Source organism: Lagenorhynchus albirostris, chromosome 21, assembly GCF_949774975.1.
Source record: "Lagenorhynchus albirostris chromosome 21, mLagAlb1.1, whole genome shotgun sequence".
Lineage (NCBI taxonomy): Eukaryota > Metazoa > Chordata > Mammalia > Artiodactyla > Delphinidae > Lagenorhynchus > Lagenorhynchus albirostris.
The window spans coordinates 25,825,695-25,842,421 of NC_083115.1; the positions used below are offsets into that span (position 1 = coordinate 25,825,695).

At 38.2% G+C, this 16,727-nt stretch overlaps 1 protein-coding gene across 1 annotated transcript in view; it reads right to left on the reverse strand.

The window, feature by feature from the left end:
* Window positions 1-16,727, reverse strand: part of CSMD1 (CUB and Sushi multiple domains 1) — a 1,400,820-nt gene that overhangs the window by 291,120 nt on the left and 1,092,973 nt on the right. Inside the window, exons 18-19 of the mRNA XM_060136411.1 lie at window positions 14,065-14,253; window positions 1,439-1,555 (exon numbers count right to left, since the gene is read on the reverse strand). Coding sequence (XP_059992394.1) covers window positions 1,439-1,555; window positions 14,065-14,253 — 306 coding nt within the window. The remainder of the gene's footprint in view (window positions 1-1,438; window positions 1,556-14,064; window positions 14,254-16,727) is intronic.

Genomic DNA, 16,727 nt, shown 5'->3' on the forward strand with positions numbered 1-16,727 from the left:
GACAGAAAGAGAGAGATGAGAGAGAGACAGAGAGAGGGAGAGAGGGGGGTAAAGGGGGGCATTGGCAGAGTTGACAGTTGGGGAAAAGAATTTCTTCTGGGCTTAGAGACATAAAAGTCTTGAATCAAAAGAAAATCTTAAAATGCAACCTTAATTTTGAAGTTTGAAAGAAAAATACAGAGAATGGGTAGAAGAAGGAATAAACAGAAAAAACAAATGCTTCAGCATATATAAGTACAGATACAGATAAAGGTTAGACACAGGGATATAGAGACAGCTGTATCAACAGGTCCAGATATAAATGCATAATAAAACTCGGCAGGAGGGTCATAATGGACTGTTTGCACCCCTTAGGGAAAGCATTTGTTCCTGAGGAGCGAAGGACGAGATCACTTTCCCATTTATAGTAAACACGTGTCCTTTAGAAAATCTAGGCTTGGAGGTCTAATACTGAAACTTACACAAGTGAGTAAAGACCATTTTGAAATGATAGTTTTATGTGATCCCTTGTGCATGTGTTCTCATTGTAACTATACCCACAAAGTATTATTTCTGAATTCCTATACATAATGAATAAATTTAACCATGACTAGGTCCTTTTTAATACAAATACTTACTTTCATGATGACAAAACCTTGGTTGCTCATTATTTGTTTATTCTTAATTTCCTTCAAGGCCAAGTTTTTCTTAACATGTATTCATGATGGCGGAGTGTAAGATAGTGTATATAATAAAACATGTCAATTTAACATTAAGTTGAGCTCAAATTTAAGTGGAAAGACAAAATCTACATAATGTTTATGTGAGAAAAATTCCAAATTATCTTCTTGAAAATGACAAGTTTACTCATACGAAAAAGACTCAGACTATAGTCCCAAATCCAATGTCTGTAAACTGTATTTCTTACACAAAATTCAAATGTTTCTGGTTTTCACTCCACTTGTTTATAAAATGAGGATAATGAAATCTACTCCATAAATCAACACTGGATTATGTGAAGATAAATTATTCATTATATGTAATAATACTGGGTACACTTAGAACACAAGCCAAGTATAAAAATGTATCCTAGATTTATCATAGAAATGAGAAGCTTAGATAATTTCTTATTTCCCTTTATTTAAGCACTAGTCATATTTTATTTAACGCATGCCTCTTTTCCTTACCATTACACCTAATTTTCAAGCTTATGTTCACAAGCATAAATTCAAGTCATCTGATCAATACAGAATAAAACAAGAAATCTACTTCTGCTTGAAAGCACCAATAATTTAAAGACCATTTTTCTTCTAAAATCTTATTAAAAATCAAAATTAGCAATCAAAATATACATGAGGAAATTAGTTATCTTATTTGTTCACACATGAATATTTTTTTCTTTCTTCCCATGTTTGTATCTAGTTATTTTGTATATTTGAAATCTATGTAATATCCTTACCCTTTCCATGAGATACCTCAATGGTCCATGTACAGTTTAGAGAGTTTGGGTAAAAATCTGGAAACCCAGGAGAAAGAACTGTTCCACTCTTTCCATGGATGTATCCTCCACAGAGGGCTTAAAATAATAAGGAAATATCATTGTAGTATTAAAGTTTCACAATGATTGCTACACAAAATACTTTTAAAGTGCCATTTAATTTACACAAAGACTAAAAGAATATTTAAGATCACCTCCATGTAAAATAAAATGGAACAACAACTTTATTTTACTTGAAATATGCCAGTTGATATACAGTGTCCTAAACAGTACAAAACCTGGAAAAATCAGACAGGCTAAGGTAAAACAGCTGAAGAAGAACCCTCCTGTGGCAGTTAATTTTATGTGTCAACCTGACTGGGCCACAGGATGCCCAGACGTTTGATCCGACATTATTCTGGGTATGTCTGTGAGGATGCTCCTGGATGAGATGAACACTGGAACAGGTGGACTGAGTAGAGCAGGTTGCCCTCCCCAGTGGGGGTGGGCCTCGTCCAACAGGCTGAAGGCCTGAAGAGGTCAGAAAGGCTGAACATCTCAAAACTAAGATGGAACACATCTTGCCTGATGGCTTTCAAACTGGGACATCATCTTCATTCCTATCTTCAGACTAGAATTGAAGCATCAGCTCATTCTGAGTCTTAAGGCTGCTGAACTTCAAACTGGAATTTACACCATTGGCCTCCCTGGGACCCAACTGGCTGACTACAGATCTGGGACTTGAAAGCCTCTATAATCACGTGAGTCACTTCCTTATAATAAATCTATCTATATACCTATATCTATGTCTGCATCTCTATCTATACCTTATTGATTCCATTTCTCTAGAGCTGCTGGTCTTCTCAGTAGCATTTCATTAAGTTTAAATCCTTCACATCAATATATGCCCTTTTCAATATGCCTCAGAGACTCATTTTTGAAGGAAGAAAAAGAAAGTTATACATAATCACTCGAAGGGGAAAGTCACGATATTTAGGGAATCAGTGCAATATGGAGGTTTAAGTGCTCAGACCCTGATGTCAGAAAGCAATGTGTTCAGATGCTGATGCGTCTCTGGCTCTGTGATCTTTGGCAAGTGGTTTGCCCTCCCTCCTTTACAGGTGTCTTATCTTCAAAGTGAAAATAGTGTTAAAAGCCATCTCTTACGGTAGGTGTTTATAATGATTGCCTTTGTAGAACACAATTTACAGGGCCCCATATGTATCAAATACCCAAGGCGTTAGCTAATGATAATTATTATTAGAGCTTTAATATATCAATAATTTAAAATTTGAATAAATTCTATATGCCTTAATTTTGCAAACATTTGAATAGTGGATGTTTGTCTTTTCTTTCATATCTTAAGTCCTATCAAGTTTTGCAGAATGTTAGAGCTGAACTGAAAAAGGAATCAAAGCTGATGGAATCAGTACAGGGGGAGGCTGGGGGTAGGAAAGGTGACTCAGGTTCAGCTGTGATTCAGTCTCCAGGTCCTCTGGGCCCCTAACCCCTGCATCGTTCAAGGGTCTGTTGCAATATGAACATCCTGAACCGTGTGTCATAAAAGCTAGGTCCACGAATAATACTTGCAAAAGAATTAGCTAATTTGTAGAAGACGTGATTTTTCTCATCATCCTCAGTCAGTGTGTAATTTTAAGGTAACAGATAATATCTTTGAATATGCAAACCAAATGGAAAGAGCTAGGTAAAAATTAGCAAAATAGAAACTTTTAAAATGAGTTCTAGAATAATTTAACAGTTTAAAGTGTTCACATCTTAAAATTACATTGATTCATCTTCTTATGAAAATGGTAACATTAACACAGCATTTAAAATTAGTTTATTCACAAATAGTTACTGAGCACCCACTATTTATGAGCAAAATAGACAAAAGTCTCTGCCCTGGCAGAGTATACATTCCAGTTGAAGAAGAGAGAATATAATATGAAGAGCTGAGTCTATACCATGTTGGAAGATGATGCATGCCAGAGAAGAAATCTAAGAAGGAAAGAAGAATGGGATATTCTACGATGGGTGTGGAGTTGGGGGCAGCATAAATGGGGTCGGGGGGAAGCCTTACTGAGGAAGTGGCCTGTGAAGAAGGACTTGAGACAGAAGAAGGAAGTACTTGATAATCTGGGGAAAAAACTTGGGGGGAGAGGAAACAGCAAAGACAAAGGCCCAGAGCTAGAGTGGGCTGCTGGGTTGGGGGGAGGGTGACGGGTCTGAGAGGGTAAGGATGGAGGGCTCAGGGGAGCCAGGTTTAAAGGGGCAGATCCCGTCCAGGCCTTGGCATGTGTCTCAGTGAGATGAAGGACCACCCGAGGCTCCTGCACAGAGGATGACTCGGGCCAACTCGGACTTCAGCCTGAGCGCTAGGCTGCTGTGTGAGGATGTGGTTGGCAGAGAGTGAAACAGACAAGATTCTGGACCAGAACGTCAGCAGCAGAGGTGGTGGGAAGTGGTCAGAACCTGGCCATATTTGGAAGGTAGAGCCAATAGGATTTTCTTGTCAGTGAGATGTGGGTGCCATGAAGAAAAAGGAAGATTTGGGGATGATTGTGAGGTTTTAAGGCTAAGTGTGAAAAACTGAAGCTGCAGAAAAACTTTGGGAGAATCAGGTTTTGAAAGTAAATCAGTTCAGTTTTGGATACATGAGCTCGAGGCCTACTAGACATCCATGCAGAATGGTTGGTGTTGCAATTGGATACACAAGTCTCAATCCCATGAGAGAGGTCTGACCGAGGGGTAGAAAGATGACATCATCTCAACACTGTGAATGCAGGTGTAGATAAAAAGACTAAAACCTGGGATATTCTTATGAAAGACAGACAAGTCCTGTTTTTCAAAAGTTTACTTTCTAGTGGGCAAGGCAAATAATTTATAAAAATATAGCGAAGAATGATTTATTCTAAGAACAAGAATCTTGTTCTCTAAACTCAAAGGCAGTCTAGGTGATGAGAGTACGGTGAGGCTGGCGAAGCAGCAAAGTGATGGACACACGGCCCCGCAGTTGTTCACTCCCAGGATGATGAACACTGAGTAAGCCATGAAAGGATGGAGGGAAGGTAGACGGTCAGAGTCAGCCCAGTGTTAACAGTTTGCTCTGTGACAGGGCAGTGGCTGCCAATTTACTGTAAGGTCCTTGGGTTCCTAGTGGTCTGTTAAGTACAGCCCTCGCACTATGGATTCTGTAGTTATCAACTTCTATCATTCCCATCCTGCCCCGGCACCGTCTCGGATCCTGCAAAAGGTCTTCCAATGAATTCAAGTCTGCAAACAGGGCAGTCATTGCTTCAAAGAACCAACAATGTGGCTTTAATGCTTGTTTGTAAGCGTCCGCGCCGCCTGGACTGGAGGAGGCAGGAGCTGAGGCTCCTACACGCGGAGGCGGCGGTGCGGGCGGAGGGCCCAGGCGTGGCGGACTCTTCTCTCCCTGGAAAACACTGGCTGCCCTGCGCCACCTGCTCTAACCGGACACCTGGCGGCTTGCAGACTCACGTTTCCGGCCCTGACTTCCTTCTCAAACGCAGCGGAATTACATACAGCTGGCTAAGTATCTCAGAATGACACCCTTGGGTCCCTTCCCCCTGCCACCAGCCGCATCTCCACGATGACGCCTCCATCCGCTCCCCACTTGTGGAACGCCCTGTAACTGGCGTGTTTCGGGTCATTTTTGTCTGATTTCCTGCTCCCTTACTCTTGTCTCTTCCTTGAAGAGATTAACACGAGAAAGCATACGGTCGGTACACTGTCGGATTTGTTTCTTTTCTCTTTCCCCATTACTTCCTTAAACTACTATAAAGTTCTACTTAAAGCAAAAACTTAATGGGGTTACTTTCCATTTCAAATTATTCGTGGACTCCCCATGCCCTACAGAAGTCATTGATTTTATTCATTCATTCATTTATACTGGAATCCTTTCCTCAAAAGAACTCTTACAGGGAACCCTACAATAACAGACGGGGATAATCAGAGCTGTTCAGCCACTGTCCTCGGTTCCACCTCAAAGAAACCCCTGGGGCCCCCCTGTAGGAACACAGAACAGGGCAGTCTCAAATCTCTCACCCACAGAATTGGGGCCGTGCTCACAGGACTAGCATGAAAGGCCTCTGAACTACCTTTGATCAGCATCTACTCTCAGCAAATACATTTCTATCCTCCAAATCCTCCAGGCCCTCTTTATGCCTTTATGCCTGATTCTTACTATTTCTTCACTTTCAATCTTTTCTTTCCTCTCAACCTTACTATTAAAGATGCATCAGGAAAGCTGCCTTCAAAGCCTTTCAAGATTCCAAATTTTTTATCTCTTTATTCTCAATCATTTTTCCTGAGTCTAATAAAGCATTTACTTCATTGGGTGACTTAAAAAATAAGTCTTTCTTCTGTCTATTCTAATAGATTATGAACTTGTCAACTGTGTGCCTACAAATACAGTAGTTTTCCAATAAATACTTGTGGAAAGGGTAAAGAGTTTACAAAAATATTTATTTAATGAAGAAATTTTTCCAAAGTTTTCCTTGCATTTGTCTTTCACCAAATAAAAGGAGGTCAATTTATTGCAATGTTCACTTTGCTTCTTCAAACCCTGAGTATCTAAAGCATAAATAGAAAAAAATGCAGCAATGCTATGATGTGAGAGATATTGATAGAGTTTACCTTTTTCCAGGGTGATATGAAATATTATAATTCTGATTTCTTCTTTCCTTTCTGAGAGCTATGAATTTTTAAAGGTTTAAATATGCTATTGATGTATCATTTGTCACAATAAAAACCCATGGGGTTTAAGAGATTGCTTACGATTTGCAAAGGCAACAATAACAGTTCTTAAGGTGAAATGAAAACAGTCAACCGTGACTGACTAAAACTCTCGCATCAAACTCTAAAATCTCCCAAAGTTTGCAGATTTATTAATAGCTTTTTATCAAACATTTATTATTAGCTGAGATAGGTTCCAATGAAGCATAAGCAAAGCAAATAGTTTATGTTACCAATCTCATTAAGAGGTTAAACTCCAAATTTACATAAATTTAAACTGGGAGACAGCAACAGATAAAATGCACAAGATAAAATGCATTTTCTATGGAAAACAAACAGCACCTCAGATATCTGCAAAGCACAGAAGGCCCTTTGCAGTCTGTTGCCACACCATCTCTCCTAGATAATTTCCTTCTGATCATTCTCTTCATTTTCCATTCACTCTCCTTCACTAACCCTGCAGGAGTTTGCAGAATGTTCCATGTCAATCAACTCAGGTGAGTTTGCTCATTTCCTCTGCCTAGAATGCTTCTTCGCATGTTGGCTACTTTGGGAACTTCTACTCATCACTGGAATCCCAGCCCAAGGGTTGTATTTTAGATGAGTTCTTCAAATCCTATTCTCTAGGAGCTTGAATTTAAACTGAGAAGACTGTATTAAATGATTAAATGTGCATGTGTATGTATGTATATACTATGGTCTGAACGCTTGTATCCTCGAAACTCACATTGAAATCAAAAAGCCTGATGTGATGGTATCGGGGTGGGGCCTCTGATGTGATCAGGTCATGAGGGCTGAACTCTCATTAATGGGATCAGTACCCTGATAAAAGAGGCCCCACAGAGCTTCCCTGCCCCTTCCACCATGAGATGACTCACTGAGAAGATGGCTGTCTGCAACCCAAGAAGGGCCCCCCGAAGTCAGTCATGCTGGCGCCCTGAACTTGGAGTACCACCATCCACAACAGTGAGAGAAGTTCTGTTGTTTGTAAGCCTCTCAGTCTGTAGCATGTGGTTATAGCAGTCCAAATGAACTAAGACTATATATGATTAGATTAGATTATACATTTTAAAGTTCAACTTTATGGAACTGCAAATAAGGAGAAATGGATGTCAGGAAAGTTAGTAGTGCTGGCGACTTGGAGCAATTCCAGAAGAATTCTGGTGAAGGCTGAGGGCAACCTGGCCTTGGCGGATGAGGGTGACTCAGGTAATGAAACGCCCAGGTTGCTGGCTAGACGGAAGAAGAAAATAATCTTGGATAGCTATTAAAATATTTAAACAAAGTAAGTTGCCAGTGTTAAATCAAGAATACACAGAGAGTATTTTAACATGTATATGTTGTTCTCTTTTGAGAAGAATCCATTCAAAGTCAAAATGAAAAATCTCAGATGGGTCAGGTTAAGACTCTCACTTTACCTGTCAGTTTTCTTCACCAAATCAAGAATCTAGCTAATTTGATGACTGGTGTGTTTTCTATGATGAACTAGGTGCCATTTCCCACCTCTGTAGAGTGGTGGAGTCATGATCAGAGGACTTTACATTTTCAATCTCTCCAGCTCAGGCTGAAAAGTTTGCAGTGAAAATCACTGGAGAAGCCTCATTTTAGTAGACGCTCAACTGGCCTACCTCAAATTCAAGTTGTAAAAAAGAGAGCAGCTGATATGTGCTCTACTTCTAAATTCCATTTTTAGCTCTAGTCCAAAAAGAACAATTAAAACTGCACAATAACATCCAATGAAGCCATGCGTTTGTATATAATGTAAATATTTCAATAGAATTAGTCATATGATTAACTTATCACAAATTTTGGATTAAGTGATATATTGATTGATGTTCAGTTATGTGTGAATAACACTGAAGTATTTTAAGGGTTAGGCCCTTACCATACTTAGTGTTCTTAGTACAACTGTTGTTAATAAAGAAGTCTAAATAAGGAGTAAATATTTTGGTATAGTACTGATATTTATGACATTCTCGAGTTTTACAAATTTTTCATTAGTCCAGTAGCTAGTAGCCTTCTGACACTCTCTAGTAGTCATAAGCATGAACTGTATTTACTTTTTTATTATTAGAGTTCTAATACAAAAATAAAACAGGTAATAAGAATTCAAATAACACCATAAAATGGAGAGCTAAAAAAGTCTCTCTTCATTCTCCCCGATAGCCTACTAATCTCCCCAAAGGAAAGCATTATAGTTATAACTTTAGAATATCTATTTCCAGTCACTTTCTATGCATATACTGTGAGTGTGTCTGTAATTACTTATGTGTACATGCTCATATACATGACACACATTGTTCTGTGACTTGCTTTTTCTTTCCTTCAAAGAGTGTTATTATTTAAGTTTCCTAGTAATAGTGTATAATGAACAGGCAGATCCCTAATCCCACAATGATATAGTAATAGAGTAATATGACCTTTCTACTTTTTTTGCAAATGCAACAGGGGAGGAAAACTATTGTGTTTTATTTGCATTTTGCTGATTCCTAGTCAGAATGGGCATACTTTAAACCATTTTTTGACCTTTTGTGTACTTCTGTGAATCGCCTATGTGTGTGTTTCCCCCATAGACCTCTTGCTTTGTTTGTGTTGTTGTTCTTCTCCCATTCATTTACAGGACACAGTTATTTAGAATCATATTACATGGACAGTGCAATTATTTTCTGTAATCTGACCCTTTTCTTTTACCTTTTAAAAATTTTAATGGAACTTTTAATTTGTATATAGTGAAATGTAAATGGTTTTTATTATTTTTATATTTCTTTAGAAGGTTTTCCAAGAATTAAGAAGTAAAATTTCTCAAGGAACAAACAAAAGGACAAAACCAATGACTCATGCTTATATAGTCACTTGTGTGACAAAATAGTGCATCAGAGAAGAGACAGTATGATCTTTCCAATAAATAACACTGTCTCAACTGGAAAGCCCTACTGGGGAAAAAAAATGGATCTAGACACTACGTATTAACTTAACAAAAAATTAGATGGATTTAAAGTATATATTTGAAATTTAAAATAAATTAGTGTTTGCTTTCAGGGGTGATGAAAACGTTCTTAATCACAGTGATGGTTTCATGGATGTATACATACCTCAGAACATATTAAATTTTTAACATTAAACAGGCAGTTTATAGAATTTTAATTATATCTCAATAAAGCTTTAAAAGTTTTAAAGTTTTCTGAAAGAAAACAATAGAATATCATTATGACGCTGCAGGTAGCAAGGCTTCTTAAACACTACCTATAAAGCACCAACCACCAATGAATTCACTGAACAATTAGACTACTTTAAAATGAAAACATTCTATTCATCAAAAAGAGACCAAGATCCATCTATGTCTCTACCAATGACCCAATTTCATTCCTTTTTATGGCTAATATTCCATTGTATATATGTACCATATCTTCTTTATCCATTCATCTGTCAATAGACATTTAGGTTGCTTCCATGACCTGGCTATACTGTAAATAGTGTTGCAATGAACATTCAGGCGCATGTGTCTTTTTGAATTATGGTTTTCTCAGGTTATATGCCCAGTAGTGGGATTGCTGGGTCATAACTTAGAGACTGTCATACAGAGGGAAGTAAGTCAGAGAGAGAAAAACAAATATCGTATATTAATGCATATATGTGTAATCTAGAAAAACGGTACAGATGAACCTGTTTGCAAGGCAGAAATAGAGACACAGACATAGAGAACAAATGTATGGACACCAAGGGGGGAAAGGGGAGGTGGGATAAATTGGGAGATAGGGATTGACATATATACAGTAATATGTATAAAATAGATAACTAATGAGAACCTGCTATATATAGCACAGGGAACTCTACTTAATGCTCTGTGGTGACCTAAATGGGAAGGAAATCCAAAAAAGAGGGGATACGTGTATACATATAACTGATTCACTTTGCTGTACAGCAGAAACTAACACAACATTGTAAAGCAACTACACCCCAATAAAAAGATTTTAAAAATTTAAAAACAGAGATCAAGAAGAGGAGGAAGACAGAGACAGAGTGAGAGAAAACATTCACAATGCGTCGATCCAACAAAGGAGTGGTCTCCAAATATACAAACAATGCTTACAATTCAATAAGAAAAAGGTATGTGACCCAGTATAAATAGGAGGAAAAAACAAGTGTTTCGCGGAGGAGGATATTCCCTTGGCCAAAAAAGCATGAAAGGGTGCTCAAAATAACTCAAATTTCATACAGAGTATCATGGAATAAAACATGGTGGTATATTTATACAATAAAACATAGATGACGAGAATGAAGGAAGTGCAGCTAAATGTCATGACTTGGATGATGTCACAAGTGTATGACTGAGTGGAAGAAGCGGGACACAGCAAAGTACACATCCTGTATGATTTCCTTTACATAGAATCTTTAGAGCATCAAGGGAGCAGTAGCCTTTGTAGGGCAGTGACTGGGAGGGGACTCCTGGGGTGCTGGTCACGTTCATCTACTGATCTGTGTGGTCTTGATCTTATACAGATGTGTTTCTTGTGGGAAAACTCACTGAGCTTATATTTGTGTAAATAAATATTCAATAAAAGGTTGTCTTAATAATATTTGACTAATTGTCACATAATGATTTGAAGTTTTGAATCTTTGTTTCTATCTTTAATGTGTAACTTTGATTTACTTTTTTAACATTTTAAACCCCACTCAGATATCCCATTTGACCAACATTATTTATTAAATATGTCATCCCCTCTCGCTGATTTGGAATAATTTTCATAAATTAAGTTCCTATATGGGCACAGATACGTTACTAGGATCCCTATGCTGTATCATTAATCTGTTTCTGTACTTCTGCACTGATTTCATATTGTTTTAATCAATCATTAATTTTCAGTATTCTTTGATACTAGGTGGTGTAGCCCTTCCTTATCGTTCTTAAAAATATGCATTTCTTAGCTGTTTGCAGACTTTACCCTTCTGGATTAATTTTTAAATGTCTATAAATTTCTACAAAAAACCCAAATTAATTTTAATTAGATTTGATTGAACTTTAAACTCTATTTGTAGAAAATCTGTACATTTAAATTTCATTCTTCCCATGTAGAAACATAATATGTATTTCCATTTCTAGGTTATTCTTTTGTATTATATTGTAACTTTCTAATTTTTAAAAAATATAAGCCTTCATATTTCTTGTTAGATATATTCCTGGCAGTTTTTAGGGTTTTATTTTCTATATATGTATTTTATTATACTTCTAATATGTTATGTTCTTTGTGGAAATATACTGATTTATGTTTATCCTGAATGCAGTCACATACTGAACCCTTATTATTGCTAATGGTTATATTCTCTTTCTAACATTTATCATTCATATAATTTTCTTAAATTACTGTCTTAGTTAAGATCTTCTGGGCAATGTCAAATAACATTTCTGATACTGAGAAAGTTGTTCTGTTCTTGAATTTCATGGGACTTTTTGTAATAGTTTACTATTAAGTATGATATTTTCTATAGGTAGATTCATTTATATTATGGTTCTCTATATATTTGTTAAGGTGATATATTATTTTAGAGTTTATTTAAGGTCTAATATAAAAAAGAATGCAAATAAGGAGACACATCTTCCTAGAATAATTTACTCATAACTACTGTCTGCAAGTCTTCATCCCTTTTCACCTGCTTTGAAGGAAGCAGTTGGCTCTGATACATCCTCATGTATGGCAAACGTGGGGCCAAGGTGCTTGTGGTCCACGTTGTAGTTATGCACCTATGTACACCTGGGCAATTTCTGCCACTTTCTTTCATTGAAATATTGAATTGAATATAAGGGGAATTAGGAATATACCTTTTAAAATATGTTTTGATTTAACTATAGTTGATTTACAATACTGTGTTAGTTTCAGGTGTATAGCTTCAGATTCTTTTTCCATTATGATTTATTGCAAGATATTGAATATAGTTCTCTATGCTATACAGTAAATCCTTCCCCTTGTTTTTTATCTATTTTATATATAGTGGTGTGTATCTGTTAATCCCATACTCCTAATTTATCCCTTGCCCCTCCCCTTTTCCCTTTGGTAACTATAAGTTTGTTTTCTATGTCTGTGAGTCTGTTTCTGTTTTGTAAAGTTGATTTGTATCAATTTTTAAGATTCCACATATCAGTGATATGATATTTTCTTTCTCTGCCTGACTTACTTCACTTAGTATGATCTCTAGATCCACCGATGTTGCTGCAAATGGCAATATTGCACTCTTTTTTATGGCTGAGTAGTAAGGAATATACCTTTTGACAATCCTCTACATTTCTACAGGCTGCCCTGCTACAATACATATTTCTATATTAACAGCTCATTTGAGATTGGTAAATAGAAAAGTGGTGTCAACATAATATGACAATTATTTGGGTTCTTACAACATTCTCCCCAGGCAAATACTGGAGTTGATACAGTAGAGTTATAACCTATGGCAGGAAAAGAAAAATGTCTCAGCTTATCTTCTGCACAAAACTGGAACTCTTTCAGATCCCTATTAAGGAAAGTAAAAGTAGGCACATGCACCTAGGGGTCCCTCCCCAGCAGGGCTCACCCCTTGCCTCGCATAGCTAATGCTTCACGTCAGGTTGCATCTCCTTCTGTGGCTTCTGATATGCTGGCCCCATAGATGGAGAGCTCAACCTGCATCTGCTTCTGCCCAGAGGGCAGTGTTCCACTCTCCTGGTTTTGTGGATTCTTCATTCTTCTTGAGACACCCTCCAACCACCGTGTGCTGTCCACCTGCACTTTGCAGTCTTTCTCCCAAAGTACCAGTTATTGTTTGGGTTAATACTCTGGTGACAAAGGTCAAAGGTCTTGAGTGGTCTGTAGCCAAGCATAATTGTCCCATTAAACCCTGTTATTTTTGGTGAATCATTTTGAAGAAGTCAAGGTTTTTCATGAATATATCAATATATCATCTTTGAGTGGAAATGCCTAAAGTCTATAAAAAGTAATGGAAATGGAAATATATATAATATTTATATGGAAATATATATAAGAATGTATATCTATTATATATATAAAACAGATATATTTTATATATATTTATATATGTATATTCTTCATGGCCTTTGGTCATGAATATAACCACGTGGTTATATTCATGGCCAAAGGCAAAATCCCTGACACTGTCGCAAATGATCACGAGTAACATATTCGTCCATCTTGCTATAACTATAAACTGCATAGTGTAAAGCTGCATAATACAGTAACACACAATCAACAAGAATGTTATTCATTTTGAGATTTCCAAAAGCAGATCTGTGCAGACAGGGGAAGTGGGTGGTATCTCACACACACACATACACACACACACACACACACACACACACACAGAACCACTCGGGGGGATCTCCAGAGGAAAGACTTCCCACACCCCTGGGGAAGAGCTCTGCCTTAGGGAAGAGTCAGTGGCAACACAGTCCAGGTGTGCAGAGCTGGAGCAAGTTGTCTGATGCCTGGACCGGTTCACAGGAAAATCAGGTCTGACAGGGTGGAACATGCATACTCATGATGCTGTCTCACGTAGTCTTCAATAAACACCGTGGGTAAGGATGTGTGCATCACTAAGCTCTACAAGCTTGAGTGTCTGGGGATGAAACTGAAGGCCAGCCCATAATTTATGTTCTTCATTTCTAAACAGAAGCTCTGCTTCATAGAGAAGATTTGCCAGGTAAACTTCACATGCTAAATGGCCGTATTTTTAAGGTGTACAAGCTTTCAAATAGAAGGCCCACTTCAGTCATATCCTACCACCCCACGAAACACATGCCACCCAGACTGTTTAAAGAATCGCTATGCACGTCTTCCGGGTTTGCTGCTGTGCCGAGCTCCACCTACCGTCACAGCTGGGCAATGCATGGCTCCACTGGTGGTTCCGCTCACAGACCAGGGGCTCGTCGTCACTCAGTGTATAGCCTGGATTGCAGCTGAAGGTCACTGTGGACTGGATGCCAAAGTGACTGCCGTGCCGATGCCCATTCACAGGGATCCCCGGGTCAAGGCAAGAGTCCGACTCCAGAGTCACACCTGGATGCACAGAAAAAACCATCAGACACGGATCTTCCTGGGTTTTAGAAAAATATATTTGGGCCATAATACATACAAAATATCCCCAGACATCATCAGACCTGGAAAATCATGCAAGTGAATCGATAATCCATTCATGTGAAAACCAATACATTTTCAAGTACTGGGCCCTGTTTTTTTTGTAGAAAGAGGTATATCATTAAACTTAGCTACAGATGATAGCTAAGTAGTGCCAATCTTGAATAATTTGCTGACCTCCCTGAATTTTACCTTTTTTCATTTGAAAAGCAATGAACTGTACTAAATAAAGTCGAAGTTTTTCTGTTTTCTATCTCCACCCCTCCCCCTCCCCTTTCCTTTTATATTTGATATACCAAATAGATTTTGGCAGTCATACTCCAGCTTTCATATATTTGCATACATCCACCCAAGCCCATACACATAATGCAAATTAAAACTACACTGGAGTTAATTTTCTAAAATTGCATTTCCACATTTCTTTTTTCTTTTAGATTTGTACTTAAGTCAGCCACTTTCAAGATGGCTACAATTAGCCTTTGCTAAAAGATGTTAAAAAGTAAAGTGCTATATAAAGTTAAGTAATGATGATCATGTCATTACAAGAGTTTCTTTTCTCTGTCTCTAACATTTCTCTTTATTTTTAGAATAATATATATTTTAAAAGATGAGGAAAAATGGGAATAAGGGAAGAGAATATCATTGTGATGTTTAGGAATGCAAACGTTAAAAAAAAGACTTGCTGTTGCTATACACAACTCTCAGTAAGATTCAAAACACTGAAATTATGACTTGAAGTATTAAGCAAAAATATTAAAGTATTACCAATATTCAGACTGTTTACTCCCCTAAAATGATATTTGGGATAATATTTCTGATCACTATATATGTTTTACCAAAGTTTGAGTGATGTATCTTATGAATATACCTTCCCTCATTAAGTCAAATACATGAAGTACAACTAAGGGGTGAGTTTCTTTTTTTTTTTTTTTGCGGTACGCGGGCCTCTCACTGCTGTGGCCCCTCCCGTTGCGGAGCACAGGCTCCGGCCGCGCAGGCTCAGTGGCCATGGCTCACAGGCCTAGCCGCTCCGCGGCATGTGGGATCTTCCCGGACCGGGGCACGAACCCGTGTCCCCTGCATCGGCAGGCGGAGGGGTGAGTTTCTTAAATAAGAAGTGATGTGATTTCTTCTTTAGTGCAGCAACATGTGATCCAATAGGACAGAAACACAAGTAGGATGGCTGAGCCACATTCAAAAATATTCAGTAAGAAATGTGATTTCCAAGACTAGTATAGCTCCTAGGAGGTGACCTTTAAACTCTTGGGATTTGCTGAGTGGTGGGAGTGTCTGTTATTCACCGTGGGCCCCTGGGACCACACCTAATCGTTTATATTCAGCAGGTTGCTCAAGTGGGGTGCCTTGAGGCAACATGGTTTCAGTCTAACCTACAGGGACAGGGGCAGGTAAAGACTTAGTTCAACCATATGGGGCAATGATTCAATCCATGATGCTTATGTAATGAAATGTCGATAAAATCTCTGGACACAGAGGCTCAGATGAGCTTCCCAGGTTGGCAGTAAGCTGTGCATATGTCAGAAGTCATGGGTGGGAGGAGGTGACACTGTCCATGACTCAACGAGGACAAGACGCCTGGAAGCTCTGAGTTCGGACCAATCTCAGGGTCTCCTCTCTGTGCCTCTTCCTTCAGCTGGTTCTCATTTGTATCCTTTCCAGTGACAAATGTGACTGTGAGTATAGCAGCTTTCAGTGAGCTCACTGAGTCCTTCTGTCGAATTATCAAACCTGAGGGTCATTTTGGGAACTCCTAGAACTTGCATCTGGTTTCAGAATTGGCATCAAGAGCAAACTTTGCACCTCACAGGTTAACAGACAGCAGAAAAGACTATCATAGTGAAGTTTTCCAAAGGAAAAAATAAATAAAACAATGAAAAGAGAAAGAGGCAAAGTGAATAAAAAATATAGCATCATTTTTCCCAAGAATTTTTTCTTAAAAATTAGTCATTCTAATATCGTAAAACTAACACACACCTATTACCTTAACAACAGGATATAACTGTCCTGACTTCTTGCAAAGTATGCCAACAAATGCATGCATGCCTTACACCCCTTCCTGAGCTGCAGATATACCAAAAGCAGCATGGCCATCGTTTGCCCCAAGATCCAACACCTACCCTGCTCCTCCCTCTTTGCACACGCACACACACACACACACACACACACACACACACACACACACCACACATTCCCCTTCTAAGGGAGTGTTTATGAGTTTTCACAACATGCCCAGAGCTTGTACACAGCAATGCCCTGAACACAGCAGGTACATAATAACAGGCTGATTGGTTTTGTAGCCTCAAGATCAATAGCAGAATTTCCTAAAAAGAAGAATCTCTGACAAAGAAACGAATTGGTATCCAGGGTCCTGAAAAACC